This window comes from Convolutriloba macropyga, chromosome 1 (assembly GCF_964194025.1).
Source record: "Convolutriloba macropyga chromosome 1, txConMacr16.3, whole genome shotgun sequence".
Taxonomy (NCBI): domain Eukaryota; kingdom Metazoa; phylum Xenacoelomorpha; order Acoela; family Convolutidae; genus Convolutriloba; species Convolutriloba macropyga.
In genome coordinates this window covers 25,649,003-25,667,384 of record NC_134468.1, presented here as the reverse complement: position 1 = coordinate 25,667,384, position 18,382 = coordinate 25,649,003, and the positions used below count along the sequence as shown (strand labels likewise).

The 18,382-nt window shown below is 32.1% G+C and overlaps 1 protein-coding gene across 7 annotated transcripts in view; it reads left to right on the top strand.

Annotated features, from left to right (window-relative positions):
* Window positions 1-255: 255 nt before the first annotated feature.
* LOC142347616 (uncharacterized) overlaps window positions 256-18,382 on the top strand; it is a 236,395-nt gene continuing 218,268 nt past the window's right edge. Inside the window, exons 1-3 of one of the 7 annotated variants that reach the window (XM_075398950.1) lie at window positions 256-365; window positions 11,895-12,245; window positions 18,052-18,246. In XM_075398950.1, coding sequence (XP_075255065.1) covers window positions 11,990-12,245; window positions 18,052-18,246 — 451 coding nt within the window. In that variant the 5' untranslated portion in view covers window positions 256-365; window positions 11,895-11,989. Of the gene's footprint in view, window positions 554-11,705; window positions 12,246-17,857; window positions 17,914-18,051; window positions 18,247-18,382 lie in introns of those variants that run through there. The other 6 variants (XM_075398949.1, XM_075398947.1, XM_075398948.1 and 3 more) reach the window with 6 other exon arrangements.

The window sequence follows — 18,382 nt, the reverse complement described above, 5'->3', positions numbered from 1 at the left end:
AAAGAACATCAACAAGTTTGCTGTTGTCTGTGAATTGAGTATGATCAAATCGCGCTTAGCTTTCGAGCAAATGAATCTTAATTACTTGTTACTTCAAGCTATTTTTTCGATTGAAAGCTAAGCACCGCATTCATTAATACTCTTATTGCCAGAACCACAGAACCACCAAAGTTAAAGTTCTCTGAAAAAAATGAACACTGAATTGATACACATAATGCTGTACATATAGTGTTTGTCGAAGAGATATATAAGCACAATTTGTTCGAAAAGAATAACTATAACTAAACAAACAACTTTCTTATTTGGTAGTTGATCAATTCGTGATGGGTATACATTTTACAAAAGATTACCACGTGTTATCTTTTGTACGATTTTATTAATTACTTTCTGTCGATTCCAGTGAGCCACGTCAAGTTCTCAGTAGTCATTACCTCTCCCATTTCTGTCCGATTATACTGCAAAGATTCGCGTAGCGTTATTTTGCTATTTTTAAAAACTTTTGATACTTTATATTGAAGATTTATTTGGATCCACTTTCATATGAATGATATATGTATAAGTTATAACTATTTTTTTTATAAAGCTTGTATCCCGGGTCGAGAAATTTTCCGAATATTATGTAAGAAATGCGCTGAAATGCGCTGATTTTTCTAAAAATTCAGCGCAAAGACCTTACATATTAATGCGCTGAAGTGTGCTGAAATGCGCTGAAACTTTGCATGAAATGCGCTGAATTTTCAACGCATTTCTTGCAAATTTTCAGCGCATTTCAGCACATTTCAGCGCATTATTATGTAAGGTTTTTGCGCTGAATGGAAGAAAAATCAGCGCATTATTAGATAAGGTTTTCGCGCCGAATTGTTGAAAACCATAGCCACCAAAGAAAAAAATGAGACCTAAAAAAGCTAAAACGCAGTGACGTGGCGTAAATCGTAAACTCGAACGGTGGGGCAAAAAAGAGAAAAGCAGACCAAGCAAAAGTGGCCCGAAAAGAAAAACAAACAAGAAAGACAAAACAAAAAGGGCAAAAAACGAGAACCAGGAAAAACGAAATCCTAAAAAATGACAACGGTATCGAACCGTTGCGACCGGTGAGCCGAACGAAAACGAATGGTATGTGCGTTATTGCAGCGAAAGCTGCGTATCAGCTTGCTCATGAGCCACATTAGCTTCTTTGACGATCAGAGCCGGTGCATTGCTGAGCTCAAAAAGGAGACACCTGAGCCCGAAGGGACCCAAGACGCCAAAAAAAAATGTGACCCAAACAGCTAAGAGGCAGAGACGGCGCGCAAATCGCAAACTCGAACAGCGGCGCAAAAGAAAAGAGGAGAATACCGATTAGTACCCCTTTTTTGGCTCAAACGCAACCCATTTTCTCGGAAAAATTTTCAGAGCAGCATTAAACAGCAGTTCTAACCTGTTTCTTTAAGGGTTTTTTACCAATTTTTTAAACGATATATGAGGCAACTTGATCCAATATTTTTTTCCTTTTTTGTAAAACAAAAATTAGTGACTTGTCACTAATATGTCACTAAAATTTCAAAGAGGGCGTAACCTACGTAAGCCGGCAAAAACAGCGAGTTTAATATCTTCGCCCATTTGTCTATTATGAACACGAGGTATTAACAGAAAAAACTTTTCAAACGATCATCGAACTATATTTGTGGAAAAAAGTAGTTCAAAATGGGCTGAAACTTTTTTAACTCTAAGTTAAACTCTTTTTTTAAGGGAATTTTTTTATGCAAACACATATCTTCCAGTTGCAAGTGTTGCCAGCTTTGTTATGCATTTTTGCAAGTCTGGTTCCAAAAAAATGGATTCGAGATTTTGTTGGCGAAGTTCACACTTGATTTCTATGTTCTGTCAAGTGAACATAAAATTCAATTACAAAAAAGCCCAAAAGAAGATCAAATGGCCAAAAAAGTGCTTTTAAGTTTACTAATTAAAACATCTCTATTTCTCATTTAATGTCATTATATATTAAAATCGGAAATCAGCGTTTTTACATTACCATTTTAATGATTTTTTTATCAGCGCCTTATCATTTGATTGGTAATCCTGAAGAGTATGATAAATTTAAGAACAAGTAGACAAAAATAGGAAAGATTGCGAATTTATTCTTAAGTCGGGCCAGTTAAATTTCCAGAGAAGTTTAGCTAAAAACGCACTCTAATTTCAGGTTTAAAAAGTCGTATTATTTTCTCAGGAAGTTATTTTAATAACATCAAGCAAGTTTTTTTAATAAAATTTCTTTGGTCGTTCCGGTTAACCTATAGACTTACCTAAGTCTATATTGCTTAGCGACTCAGAAAAAAAACAGAACGTAAAAATTTATTATGACGTTGGTATATATACAGAACCGGAGTCGTAGGTTTACGCATAGTGTAGACAACCTTTAGACTCCCTAAATATGATCAATTCGGCATTGTTTAAATTAGAACCGAGTCTCTTCAGTCTGTGATTTGTGGAATTTAGGACGATACACGTTCTGTGTTTTCATCTGTTGCATCCATTCGGTGTGGAAATTTTGTTAAAAAGAAGTGCACAGTTGCAGCTGAAAAAAGGTTGAATGTGTTAGTCCCTATCACATCTAGTTGGTGGCTAGAGTTGTTAGTGAGTGGTTGTTTTATCCTCACGAGTTTCCAGGTGTCTTGCACTCCCTTTTAGTGAGGGCTTGTTTCCCGCTGGGTGGAGAGATGTAGTCTAGAGTCTATTGTCGTGATAAAAAGTGATGTAAATTGATCTCTTTTTTTCATACGGTTTGTTGCAATCGGACTCTCCGGTTTACATTCTCGTTACCATCCTATGTAGCTATATTGACCTGCTTGTACCTTTTCAAACTTTTTATTTTAAGGTCAATACCTTCCTTGTAAGTTCCTACCAGGTAAAAAATAAGAAAAAAATGATTTTCTTCAACTTCTTCAATCAAGAGCAAGTTTCTCCAGTTGGTCTCATCGTGAGTCGCAAGTGCTCATCTATATTCGAAGTCAAAAGAGAAGGTCACAGAAGAACTCAAGAAATTCAGCGCATTGGAAATACGAGCTGCGAGGACCCAAGGGTTGAGGTTATGGCTGCAATGTGGTTGCATTGCAAAGAGATGGTTCAGAATCTCCTCTTCCTCGTGTGAAGGAGATCAACTGGCCAGCTTGTCGTAGATCCAGTTTCTGTAGAGCAGGTTAAATTTACGGCCGCATATACATTTTGTTGCTCCAATTTCACCGCTGTGCAAAAAATTGATAGGGATGATTTAGGGCAATGGGTGGCCGCAGACAGGGGACTAAAACCATGGATTTTCAAATCTGGCCAAAAATCCATGGGGTGCCTCTGCGATACTGCGGTTCAAAAATATATATATTACTCATAAATTAGGAGAGGTGAATTGTTGTTGGTATATTAGAAATGTGAACGAATGCGTAGAAGAGGGTTCGTCCTACTACAGTGATGCTGTACAAACTCAAAATTGTGCATTGTGTGTTACCAAATAATTTTGTTCATTCGGGGCGATGTGTAGTTCAATTCCATCTGATTAGGGTGTACACATCCTCACAGCAAGTTAAAAAGATAGTACGTTTGACAAAAACGGTGGGGAACTGTGTCTCGCGTATACGTAATATCTAATTAGATTTTTATAGGGTCCGCCCATGCAAAAAAAATGGAATTAATGCAAAAACGCTCTGTGAATCAATGCCCTGTCGTGCCCTCCTTCCCTATGCTAGACCTCGTTTTTAAAATGATACATTATTACAAAAGTTGATTTGAAAAATCTGTGTTCCAATTATTAGAAAGGTTGATTTCAAAAAAAATAGTTCAATGATTTGAAGAGACAAATTGAAATGTTGTTCACCAATGATCTGAAACAATTATCAGAAATAGTTGCCTACTAACGCATAGAAAAAATGAATGAAAGACTTGTTCTCTAAGGCTCAGAATATACTATTTGAAAGAAGAGTAGTTTTGAAACGATTCAAAAAGATGATGAATGGAAAACGTAAATCGAAAAAACTGTTTTCTGATGATTAAAAAAATGGTTTGAAAAAGATCTTTTCCAATGACAAGACAAGACGATTCGAGAAGTTGTTTTCCAATCTTTTGAAAACATGAGATGAAAAATTGTTCTCCTATGGTTAGCTAACGTGAATCGTAAAAAATTTTTCCCAATCAATGGAAAAATGATTTGAAATCTATTTTTCTTCAATTATTAGACAACATAAATCGAAAATGTTGGTTTTCCATCATCTGTAAGATGATTTGAAAAAATTGTTTTCTATGATAAGAGATCATTTGAAAAATTTGAAATCCATTGATTAGAAAGAATGATGGAAAAACTTTGTTTTCAGTGATCTGAAAAGGTCATTCGAAAAAGTGTTTTTCTAAAGGCTAGAAAATATGATTCGAAATAATAGTTTTTCAGAGATTTGAAAACGTGATTTGGAAATTTGTTTTCCAATAATTAGAAAAGGTGATACAAAAATGTTGATTTCAAATGATAAAAAGAGATGATGCGAGAGAATTGTTTTCTAATGATTAGAGTTGATGATTTGAACAAGTTTTTCACCAATGATAGGAAGAGATTATTAGAAATAGTTGCCGTCTAATGCATAGAAAAATTGATTTAAAAGATTTGTTCTCTAAGGCTCAGAAAATATTTTTTGAAAGAAGAGTTGCTTTGAAATGATTCAAAAAGATGATGAATAGAAAATGTAATTAGAAAAAAACTGTTTTCTGATGATTAAAAAGCTGATTCGAAAAGATTTTTCCAATAACTAGACAAGACGATTCGAAGAAGTTGTATTCTAATCATTTGAAATTTTGAGTTGAAAAATCGTTTTCCTGTGGTTACATAGCGTGAATCGAAAAAGTTGTTTTCCAGTCAATAAAAAAATGATTTGAAAGTTTTTTTTCCAAATATTAGACAACATGAATCGAAAAGGTTGTTTTCCCGTCATCTGTAAAAATGAAATGAACAAATTGGTTTCTATGATTAGAAGAGATCATTTGAAAAATTTGTACTCCATTGATTAGAAAGAATGATGTAAAAACTTTGTTTTCAGTGATTTAAAAATTTAATTAAAAAGTGTTATTCTAAAAGTTATTAAAGATGATACAAAAATTAGTCTGTCAGTGATTTGAAAACGTGATTTGAAAAAGTTTTTTTCCAATAATTAGAAAAATTGATTCGAAAAAGTTGTTTTCAAATGATTAGAAGAGATGATGTGAAAAAAATGCTTTCCAATGATTAGAGATGATGGTTAGAAAAAGTTGTTCACCAAAGATTGGAAAAAATTATCAGAAATAGCTAATGCATAGAAAAAAGAACTGAAGTGTTTGTTCTCTAAGGCTCAGAAAATATTTTTTGAAAGAAGAGTTGCTTTGAAACAATTCAAAGAGATGATGAATAGAAAAGGTAATTCGAAAAAACTTTTTTCTGATGATTAGAAAAGACGATTTGAAAAAGATTTTTTCCAATTACTAGACCAGACGATTCCAGAAATTGTTTCACAATCTTTAGAAAACTTGAGTTGAAAAATTGTTTTCCTATGGTTAGATAACGTGAATCGAAAAAGTTGTTTTCCAATCGTTGAAAAATTGATTTGAAATCATTTTTTTTCTATTTATTGGATTTGTTGTTTTCACGTCATCTGTAAAGATGAAATGAACAAATTGGTTTCTATGATTAGAAGAGATCATTTGAAAAATTTGTACTCCATTGATTAGAAAGAATGATGTAAAAACTTTGTTTTCAGTGATTTAAAAATTTAATCAAAAAGTGTTATTCTAAAAGTTATTAAAGATGATACAAAAAATTAGTCTGTCAGTGATTTGAAAACGTGATTTGAAAAAGTTTTTTTCCAATAAATAGAAAAATTGATTCGAAAAAGTTGTTTTCAAATGATTAGAAGAGATGATGTGAAAAAAATGCTTTCCAATGATTAGAGATGATGGTTAGAAAAAGTTGTTCACCAAAGATTGGAAAAAATTATCAGAAATAGCTAATGCATAGAAAAAAGAACTGAAGTGTTTGTTCTCTAAGGCTCAGAAAATATTTTTTGAAAGAAGAGTTGCTTTGAAACAATTCAAAGAGATGATGAATAGAAAAGGTAATTCGAAAAAACTTTTTTCTGATGATTAGAAAAGATGATTTGAAAAAGATTTTTTCCAATTACTAGACCAGACGATTTGAGAAATTGTTTCACAATCTTTAGAAAACATGAGTTGAAAAATTGTTTTCCTATGGTTAGATAACGTGAATCGAAAAAGTTGTTTTCCAATCGTTGAAAAATTGATTTGAAATCATTTTTTTTCTATTTATTGGATTTGTTGTTTCCACGTCATCTGTAAAGATGAAATGAACAAATTGGTTTCTATGATTAGAAGAGATCATTTGAAAAATTTGTACTCCATTGATTAGAAAGAATGATGTAAAAACTTTGTTTTCAGTGATTTAAAAATTTAATCAAAAAGTGTTATTCTAAAAGTTATTAAAGATGATACAAAAAATTAGTCTGTCAGTGATTTGAAAACGTGATTTGAAAAGTTTTTTTCCAATAATTAGAAAAATTGATTCGAAAAAGTTGTTTTCAAATGATTAGAAGAGATGATGTGAAAAAAATGCTTTCCAATGATTAGAGATGATGGTTAGAAAAAGTTGTTCACCAAAGATTGGAAAAAATTATCAGAAATAGCTAATGCATAGAAAAAAGAACTGAAGTGTTTGTTCTCTAAGGCTCAGAAAATATTTTTTGAAAGAAGAGTTGCTTTGAAACAATTCAAAGAGATGATGAATAGAAAAGGTAATTCGAAAAAACTTTTTTCTGATGATTAGAAAAGATGATTTGAAAAAGATTTTTTCCAATTACTAGACCAGACGATTCGAGAAATTGTTTCACAATCTTTAGAAAACATGAGTTGAAAAATTGTTTTCCTATGGTTAGATAACGTGAATCGAAAAAGTTGTTTTCCAATCGTTGAAAAATTGATTTGAAATCATTTTTTTTCTATTTATTGGACAACATAAATCGAAAGGGTTCTTTTCCCATCATCTGCAAAGTTGACTTGAAAAAGTTGTCTTCTATGATAGGAGATCATTTGAAAAATTTGAATTCCATTGATTAGAAGGGATTATGTAAAAACTTTGTTTCCAGTTATCTGAAATGATTAGAACAGATCATTTTAAAAATTTGTATTCCATTGATTAGAAAGAATGATGGAAAAACTTTGCTTTCAGTGATCTGAAAAGGTCATTCGAAAAAGTGTTTTTCTAAAGGCTAGAAAATATGATTCGAAATAATAGTTTTTCAGAGATTTGAAAACGTGATTTGAAAATTTGCTTTCCAATAATTAGAAAAGGTGATACAAAAATGTTGATTTCAAATGATAAAAAGAGATGATGCGAGAGAATTGTTTTCTAATGATTAGAGGTGATGATTTGAACAAGTTTTTCACCAATGATAGGAAGAGATTTTTAGAAATAGTTGCCGTCTAAAGCATAGAAAAATTGATTTAAAAGATTGGTTCTCTAAGGCTCAGAAAATATTTTTTGAAAGAAGAGTTGCTTTGAAATGATTCAAAAAGATGATGAATAGAAAATGTAATTAGAAAAAAACTGTTTTCTGTTGATTAAAAAGCTGATTTGAAAAAGTTCTTTTCCAATAACTAGACAAGACAATTCGAAGAAGTTGTATTCTAATCATTTGAAATTTTGAGTTGAAAAATCGTTTTCCTGTGGTTACATAGCGTGAATCGAAAAAGTTGTTTTCCAGTCAATAAAAAAATGATTTGAAAGTTTTTTTTCCAAATATTAGCCAATATGAATCGAAAAGTTTGTTTTACCACCATCTGTAAAGATGAATTGAACAAATTGTTTTCGATGATTAGAAGAGATCATTTGAAAAATTTGTACTCCATTGATTAGAAAGAATGATGTAAAAACTTTGTTTTCAGTGATTTAAAAATTTAATCAAAAAGTGTTATTCTAAAAGTTATTAAAGATGATACAAAAAATTAGTCTGTCAGTGATTTGAAAACGTGATTTGAAAAAGTTGTTTTCCAATAATTAGAAAAGTTGATTCGAAAAAGTTATTTTCAAATGATTAGAAGAGATGATGTGAAAAAAATGTTTTCCAATGATTAGAGATGATGGTTAGAAAAAGTTGTTCACCAAAGATTGGAAAAAATTATCAGAAATAGCTAATGCATAGAAAAAAGAACTGAAGTGTTTGTTATCTAGGGTTCAGAAAATATTATTTGAAAGAACAGTAGTTTTGAAACAATTCAAAAAGATGATGAATAGAAAAGGTAATTCGAAAAAAATTTTTTCTGATGAATAGAAAAGATGATTTGAAAAAGATTTTTTCCAATGACTAGACAAGACGATTCGAGAAATTGTTTCACAACCTTTAGAAAACATGAGTTGAAAAATTGTTTTCCTATGGTTAGATAACATGAATCAAAAAAGTTGTTTTCCAATCGTTGAAAAATTGATTTGAAATCATTTTTTTCCATATATTGGACAACATGAATCAAAAAGGTTGTTTTCCCATCATCTGCAAAGATGACTTGAAAAAATTGTTTTCTATGATAAGAGATCATTTTGAAAAATTTGAAATCCATTGATTAGAAACAATGATGTAAAAACTTTGTTTTCAGTGATTGAAAAAATTAATGAAAAAAGTTTTATTCTAAAGGTCAGAAAAGATGATACAAAAAATTAGTGTGTCAGTGATTTGAAAAAATGATTTTAAAAAGTTGCTTTCCAATAATTAGAAAAGTTGATTCGAAAAAGTTATTTCCAAATGATTAGAAGAGATGATGTGAAAAAAATGTTTTCCAATGATTAGAGATGAGTGTTAGAAAAGGTTGTTCACCAATGACTGGAAAAAGTTATCAGATATAGTTGCATGCTAATGCATAGAAAAAAAGATTTGAAAGGTTTGTTCTTTAAGGCTCAGAAAAAATTATTTGAAAGAAGAGTAGTTTTGAAAAAATTCAAAAAGATGATGAATAAAAAAGGTAATTCAAAAAAACTGTTTTCTGAAGATTAGAAAAGATGATTTGAATAAGATTTTTTCCAATGACTAGACAAAACGATTCGAGAAATTGTTTTACAATCTTTTGAAGACTTGAGTTGAAAAATTGTGTTCCTATGGATAGATAACGTGAATCAAAAAAGTTGTTTTCCAATCGTTGAAAAATTGATTTGAAATCATTTTTTTCCATATATTGGACAACATGAATCAAAAAGGTTGTTTTCCCATCATCTGCAAAGATGACTTGAAAAAATTGTTTTCTATGATAAGAGATCATTTTGAAAAATTTGAAATCCATTGATTAGAAAGGATTATGTAAAAACTTTGTTTTCAATGATCTGAAATGATTAGAACAGATCATTTGAAAAATTTGTATTCCATTGATTAGAAAGAATGATGGAAAAACTTTGTTTTCAGTGATCTGAAAAAATTATTCGAAAAAGAGTTATTCTAAAGGATAGAAATTATGATTCGAAATAACAGTTTGTCAGTGATTTGAAAACGTGATTTGAAAAAGTTGCTTTCCAATAATTAGAAAAGGTAATACCAAAAAGTTGATTTCAAATGATAAAAAGAGATGATTTGGAAAAACTGTTTTCTAATGATTAGTGGTGATGATTCGAACAAATTTTTCACCAATGATAGGAAAAGATTATAGGAAATAGTTGCCTTCTAATGCATAAAAAATTGATTTGAAAGATTTGTTCTCTAAGGCTCAGAAAATATTATTTGAAAGAAGAGTTGTCTTGAAATGATTCAAAAAGATGATGAATAGAAAAGGTAAATAGAAAAAAACTGTTTTCTGTTGATTAAAAAGCTGATTTGAAAAAGTTCTTTTCCAATAACTAGACAAGACAATTCGAAGAAGTTGTATTCTAATCATTTGAAATTATGAGTTGAAAAATTGTTTTCCTATGGTTATATAGTGTGAATAAAAAAAGTTGTTTTCCAGTTAATAAAAAAATGATTTGAAATATTTTTTTCCAAATATTAGCCAATATGAATCGAAAAGTTTGTTTTACCACCATCTGTAAAGATGAATTGAAAAAAATGTTTACGATGATTAGAAGAGATCATTTGAAAAATTTGTACTCCATTGATTAGAAAGAATGATGTAAAAACTTTGTTTTCAGTGATTTAAAAAAATAGTCAAAAACTGTTATTCTAAAGGTTAGAAAAGATGATACAAAAAATTAGAGTGTCAGTGATTTGAAAACGTGATTTCAAAAAGTTGCTTTCCAATAATAAGAAAAGTTGATTCGAAAAAATTGTTTTCAAATGATTAGAAGAGATGATGTGAAAAAACATGTTTTCCAATGATTAGAGATGATGGTTAGCAAAATTTTCTCACCAATGATTGGAAAAAATTATCAGAAATAGTTGCCTGCTAATGCATAGAAGAAAAGATTTGAAAGTTTTGTTCTCTAAGGCTCAGAAAATATTATTTGAAAGAAGAGTAGTTTTGAAACAATTCAAAAAGATGATGAATAGAAAAGGTAATTCAAAAAACCTGTTTTCTGATTATTAGAAAAGATGATTTGAAAAAGATTTTTTCCAATGACTAGACAAGACGATTCGAGAAATTGTTTTACAATCTTTTGAAAACATGAGTTGAAAAATTGTTTTCCTATGGTTAGATAACGTGAATCGAAAAAGTTGTTGTCCAATCGTTGAAAAATTGATTTGAAATAATTTTGTTCCATTTATTGCACAACATGAATAGAAAAGGTTGTTTTCCTATCATCTGCAAAGATGACTTGAAAAAATTGTTTTCTATGATAAGAGATCATTTGAAAAATTTGAGTTCCATTGATTAGAAAGGATTATGTAAAAACTTTTTCTTCAGTGATCTGAAATGATTGTTTGAAAAAGTGTTATTCCAAAGACTAGAAAAGATGATTCGAAAAAACTGTTTGCCAGTGATTTGAAAACGTGATTTGAAAAATTTGCTTTCCAATAATTAAAAGGTGATTCGAAAAAAAAGGTTTCAAATGATTAGAAGATATGATGTGAGAAAATTGTTCTCCAATGATTAGAGATGAGGATTCGAAAAAGTTGTTTTCCAATGATTTGAAAAGATTAGTTTAAAAAATTAAATTTTTAATTAGATAGGTTGAGTCGAAAATTTTGTTTTCCAATCATCAAAAAAGATGATTTGAAAAAATAGTTTTCTAATTATTAGAGAGGATGATTCGAAAAGGTTGTTTTCCAATGATCTGTAAAGATTATATGAAAAAAATGTTTTCTATAATTAGAAGAGATTATTTGAAAAAAGTTCTATTCCATTGATTAGAAAGGATGATGTAAAAATATTTTTTTCAGTGATTTGAAAAGATAATTCGAAAAAGATATTTTCTAACGATGAGAAAAGATAATTTCAATAAATTGTTTCCCAGTGATTTGAAAATATGATTTGAAAATTTGATTTGAAAAAATTGCTTTCCAATGATTAGAAAAGGTGACTGGAAAAAGTTGGTTTCCAACTATTAGAATAGTTGATGTGAAAAAATTGTTTTTTGCTGATTAGATAGAATGAATTGAAAATTGTGTTTTCTAATGATTAGAAAAGATGATATGAAAAAGTTGTTTTGCAAAGATTCTGGAAGATGATTTGAAAAAAATGTCTTCCAATGATTATCAAGAATGATAAAAAACAAACTCAATCAAGCTGAGTTGCAGCTTGACTGTAATTGTCGAATAACGTGTTGATCCATTTCGTTGCCTTAATCACTTACTTTTAGATAATCATCCCTTGAAGTCTACCATTATATGCGTTTGAACTTTAGCGTCTATCATTTAATTTGTGAAACTGAGTCAATTTTTGACTTAACATCCCTGAACATTGATTATATACACTGTTTATTATAGCCATCAAAGTGCCCATCGAATCGATTCGATCAAATTCCAAATTTTCTTTACGAATTGAGCAATTATCTTTACGTAGCGAATACCAAGCAACAAAAATGAGTTTAACGAACAAGCTTCCCATCCTTATGATTTTTCCACGGTTAAGCTTCAGCACAGTTTTTATTATGTTCACAATTGCCTTTTTGATTATTCACGAGCGACCAAATTATACATTGCAAAAACCACCTGAAGAGATAACCCCATCTAATAATGTTTTCACCAATTATTCACGTGCACATACGACCCGTCGTGACCCCAAAAGTGAAGCCGAGCCCAGTTGTGAAGATTTGAAGAAAACGGTGATGAAAACAGGTAGATACACTCTGACTTAAATTTATTTTTTGAAAGTTCTGTATTTCGTATCGGCCACTGTGTTGAGATGTGAGCAGGTGCAAGTAAAATTTTCTGTAAAAAGACGATGAGCGTGCTGAAATTATCTGAGGAATATGCTGATGTTTAAAGTTTAGTCTTATGCACTGAATGTGCACCTAGGTTTAAAAAAATTTCAGCAATTCTAAATTTATTCTTACAAAAATTCAGCACACTTTTTTAGCACAACTCTTACATAGTCTCAGCACTTCCAAAAATCCCAATTTCAGATTATTCGGCAGATTCCTTATATATGTTCACCGCTTTTCTTACAAAAATGCACCAACACATTCCTTGCATAATTTCATCACTACAAAATTCTAACAAAATTCTAACACTTCAGAAAAAGAGAGTTTCAGCTCATTCCTCACATACATATTTTACATGCAAATTTATTTCTCACTGTTGCCTAGAATATAGTCAGCATGTATTCTCTCTATCATTTGCAATCCCCAAAAACAGCAAATCAAAACGAAATCTATTGCTTTTTTAAAAGATTCTTTTAATATATTTAGAAAGAATTTAACAAAAACTGAAAACATTACCTGGATAATGTCCGAAGAAGGGAAACTCAATACATTTTTATTTTTGCGGGACGCAAATTTTTTGAGCAGATAATTAACCTAAAAACTTTATCGGAAAAATTTTCAAAAAAAGCAGAGCTATGAAAAAAATTTTGCTCAAACCATTAAAAAATTTTTTGCTCGACAGGTGCTGAAAGACGACGAAATACAGTTTGAGCCGAAAAAATCTTACATAATTATCTGCTCAATTTTTTGACTATTGCTAAAATTATTTAAGAAATGTGTTGAAAAATCAGCATATTAGCGGCTAATTATTTAAGACTTATCAACTGAAAAACTTATCCTTTCAGCAAACGCCAAAGACGTTTCTTACATACTTTTCTGTTAAAACTTCAACCTGGCAGCCATTATATGGGCAAGCGAGCAATATTATTAAACCCAATTGCGCAAACTTTGACAAGATAACCAGTTGCCTGTCCATCCTGCACAATGGATGAGAGACATAGCCATGAAATTGGTCTGTTGGGGCTCGCAACCAGGCTTAGGCCTCGACTTGTGAGAAGACAGTGCTCAACCAAAAACAGAAAAGACTACGCTCGACCCAAAAGGAATATGAAAAGACTTTAGCTCTACTTTCTTTTGTCATCTCGATTTCAGTTCGTTGACGCAATTTTTTTGTGACTCAATTCAAAATTTTGCTTCTGGATCTTAGTTCGAAGCAAATTTTCAGGCTTGACATTTAATTGACCCAATCTGCTCTACTTTTTTCGACTCGAAATAATGAATTACAAAAATTGGGGCTAGCTATATTGGGGTCAGCTTGAACGCTTCTTCATCAAAATTTGTGTTGCTTTACTGCAGCTGCAATAACGGCTTTATCTTAAGAGTTGACAAAAATTGTAAGTCCTTTGGCAGTTTTGCGACCCAAAACTGCTTTTTGAGTTGGACTGCTCTGCCGCTATGCTCTTTAGTCTTGCAGTCTGCACAGAAGCAGACAAAAATATCAGAGGTTAAATCTTACATGATTATGCGCTTAAGGTTTTGACAACTGCAGAAATTATGCAAGAAATGTGCTTAAAATTCAGCCCATTAAGGGGATAATTATAAATTATTAATCCGCTGGAAAATATTTTTTCCACAGCTATAGGCGTATTTCTTACATACATTCCAGCAAACCCGTGCCTAATAAAAAAAGAAAAGAAAATAATTTTAGTAAATTACTAAAATATTTTCATTTTACTTTCTGACCGCTTTATCATGACTTTTTTTGCAGATTTTGAAATTTTTTAAGTTGGACTGCGCTAATGCAGAACTGAATGCTGTTTAGTCTTGCTCCGTTGCTGCTGCACTGTTTACAGAAGCAGAACAATTCTATAAGAATTCAAAAACAGCAGACAAAAAAGGAGAATTACAGAAAAACTGTTGCTCGACCCTTGAAAAGACCAGGCTTGACACACCAAGAATCCACGGTTCTAATTCTCCATTTGCTGCAACTCGGCTCAAATAAAAACTTTCCTCAACTCATGAGAAGACCCTACTCGACCCAAATTGCCAATGGAAAAACTTTTAATGAATACATATAACTTTTTCTTGTCTTTAAGAGAGAGCTCTCTGACTGTGCAGTTTTGTTCAATATGGAACCCCCCCCCCTAGACTTTCTGATTGTTTTCATATGCCGCACACCCACGCCCTTTCAAATACTATCACAAAACTCGAGACGACCCCACATAGATACACCAAGTCAGGTACACACTGACAGGTACACACCTCACACTCCTATAAACAAACAAACAAACACACACACACACACACACATACTCGAGCCCACAAGCACATACACACTCACAATCAATCTCCGACAAAGCCACAAAACATTCAAATAAAAGCTTACCACGCACCCATGCACACACATGCACTCAACCAACCATCAGATACACTCCTACTCCCACGCTCAAAATTACTCACACTCACATAGAGACTCATACACCTTACACTCTTAACCACAAACACACACGAACAACCGCAAACACATACACGTGCACATACTCTCAAGCCAACACAAGCACGCAAAACCATGATCAAAGTCACGCACTCTTCTACACATAAACACAATATCGCTCCTTCACAAACCCAAAAAACGGTCAACCTCACACAAACACAAACACAATCATAATCTTTCTCTCTCGCAGACTCTCTCTCTCTCTCACACACACACGACACAAACTAATAAACGCACATGAACAAGCTCCCACTATTCTCCAACACAATCACTTTCTGACACAGAGATATATAAACACTCTCTCACTCATATATACACAAAACCAGCTCTCCACTAACACAAACGCACAAGCACATTCACGGAAACTTCTTTAAACACAATTGCACTGTTTCTCTCTCACGCACACGCTCAAAAATACACTCACACTCATACACACAAACACAAACCACAACCTCACACTCATACACACACACACACCCACTACTATTACACACCCACTCTTTCAAACACACACACACACACACAAAACACAGACAAACAAAAAAACCCACATCACACACCGGCCCAAAAAATTACTCCCATTTTTGCTCAAAAACGCTCCTAAGCCGACACACATGCGCGCGCTCCCACATAAAACCAAAAAAACGCCCAAAGTCAGATCTACTCATGCACACACATATATTAAAACACACTCAGAGACAAGAGCTCATACAGACACGCACAGACGAACTCATACGTAGGCACACACAAATACACACTCACACATACAAACCTACACTCACATTCTAGAACTCACGCATAGGCAACGAAGCACACATAATCCTACAGACCCACACACTTACGCACGCACAAACATATACACAAACCTAGGCTATGTGAGCTAAACTGATGTTTTTTAAAGTAGTTTTAGGTTAGTTTTTACTAATGGAACAATTTTTTTAAGAAATTTCTTCTCCAGGACTTGTACATCAAGAGCGAAAAAAAATGACGTACAATTAACCTTTGATAACTCATATAAATGTTATCTGAGCAAAATTGATGTTTTTTAAAGTAGTTATATGTTAGTTTTTCGTAATGGAAGAACTTTTCCTGAAGAAATTCTAGGACTTGTACATTGAGAGGAAGAAAATTATGTAAAAATGATTTTTGATTACTCATATATATATATATATATATATATATATTATGTTAGCAAAATTGATGTTGTTTAAAGTGTTTTTGTGTTAGTCTTCACTAATGGAACAACAATTACTTAGGAAAATTTTCTCTGGGACTTGTACATTAAGAGGAAAAATTGATGTAAAATTGACTTTTGATCACTCATATTTATGTTATTTAAGCAAAAATGATGTTATTAAAAGTAGTTTTTTATTAGTATTCACTAATGGAACAACTTTTCCTTTAGAAATTTTTCTCTAACACTTTTACATTAAGAGGAAAAAATTGATTTACATATGACTTTGGATGACTCATATGTCTGTTATGTGAGCAAATTTAATGTTTTTTAAAGGAGTTTTGTGCTAGTCTTTACTAATGGAAAAACTTTTGTTTGTGAAGTTTTTCTCTAGGACTTGTACATTAGGAGAAAACAATGATGTATAATTGACCTTTGATGACTCATATATATGTTACGTCAGCAAAATTGATGTTTTTTAAAGCAGTGTTGTGTTAATTTCCACTAATGGAACAATTTTTCCTCAAGAAATTTTTCTCTAGGTGTTGTACAATAAAAGGACGAAAATTATGTACAATCGACTTTTGATTACTCATATGTATGCTATGTGTGCAAAAAGAAAAATACTATCTTCAACGTGAGAAATCTCTGAGCCTGCGTACGCAATACCAATACATAGTTTATTCGCTTTAGACGCTCAGATTTGTGGTACTGCGCAAAAGCGTTGACTGCATTATAGCCCTCAGGCATTTGTCGGGTATAAAAACATTATTGTTCACAGTGTATAAATATTCTTATCAACGAAGGAATTAAACCTGTCCAGTTCAAAATGGAGTTAAGTTAAGTCCATACATATTCAGGCAACAATCCTAACATACAGGGAATAATTGCCAAGAATTTTCCATCCGCGCGAATGATTAAACATGTTTGGGTAAAAAGAGCCAAAGAGTGAGTCAGAGTGTACTGATTTCTTACTACTCCTATACAAACAAAGGTTATTATCTCTTAAAATAAAAATAGTCAGGATTGCACACATCTTCTTTGAATGGCTGTTGATCGTTTTAAAAGTAAATTAGTTTTTACCTAACAAGGCCTTCAGTCCTTTTTGTCCCAAGTTTGCCTTCGGAAACTATTAAATTCAGAAACGATAAAATTCTCTCTTCACGTAAAAATGTTAGCTTTGATCAACTTAAAGGCTCCCAATTTTTCATAACCGTCACAAATTTTGAGACCAACGTTTTAAAAAAACTACTTTCTGTTGATATATAGTTAAGAGAGGATTAAAAATTAGAGCCCATTATTTTGAGCAAAATTGTTTGAATTTTAAGCGCATGCTTTTAAAGTTGGTCATAATATAATGAGTTCCCGCTGCAAAGTTTCTGTAGGTGCTCAAACATGAAATCATAGTAACTTTGTAAACGCCATATGATCGTCATTTTTAGTAATTCTTAACAATATCTCCAAACTTCTACATTTTTTCGAGCAATTTTTTATTCGAAAAATTCCTCCTGTTGCTTACATGTGAGATATGAAATTTATCTTATCAGGGCTGACAACAAAATGCATTATTTAAAAGTATCTCATAAGAAAATCTCTTAACAAGTTTAGCAGATAATACCCGATAAAAAAATTCCCGAATGACTGGCGTAAAATTAAGCATCAAACTTTGTCTTGCAAGGGCAATATTTAGGATATATTCCGCTCACCAAAACCTCGTGTTTTTTCGAACTCAAGTTACAAATTTTGTACTGTTATACAAAAAGCACGTGCTCCTGTGGGCGTAAAAATTATATGCTCACTAAGCTGGGGGGGATCCAATATTTTTTCTCGACAACTGAAGAAACATTTTCTGTTTCTTAGGCCTCAACTGATGAGAAGGCTTTTGCTCGACCCAAAATTGCTCAACTCAACTGTGTAAGTTTGGTCCATATTCATTGACCCCCCCCCCCCCCCCCGCCTACACACACACACACACATTAAGCGGAGAAATGTGTCTGTTGATAAGTCTAGGTCTAAACCTCGGGTGCAACAAACAGGGTTGCTGCATTACAGGGTACTCTATTTCTGACTGTGATACACGTCTTGGCAACCAGTTAGGAGTGATTGCGATAGGGATGCAGATCTATTTGAGATTTGGTGCTCCACTTCTGGTTGACCCTCTTCAGTACAAAATACTGAACGACGTATTTGACATGGACCAGATATGCAGAAGTGATGTCAGCGCGTTCTGCATTGTACTTCCTATAGGTTGGAGAAATGTAGTTTCATAACCATAGAGACTTCACAACCCGGAAGGAGGTTTCACCCCTATTTCACCCCTAATTAGCGGGGATTCGGGTGTAATCCGTTTTCCACTTTTATTTATCCGGAAGAAGAGTGTAAG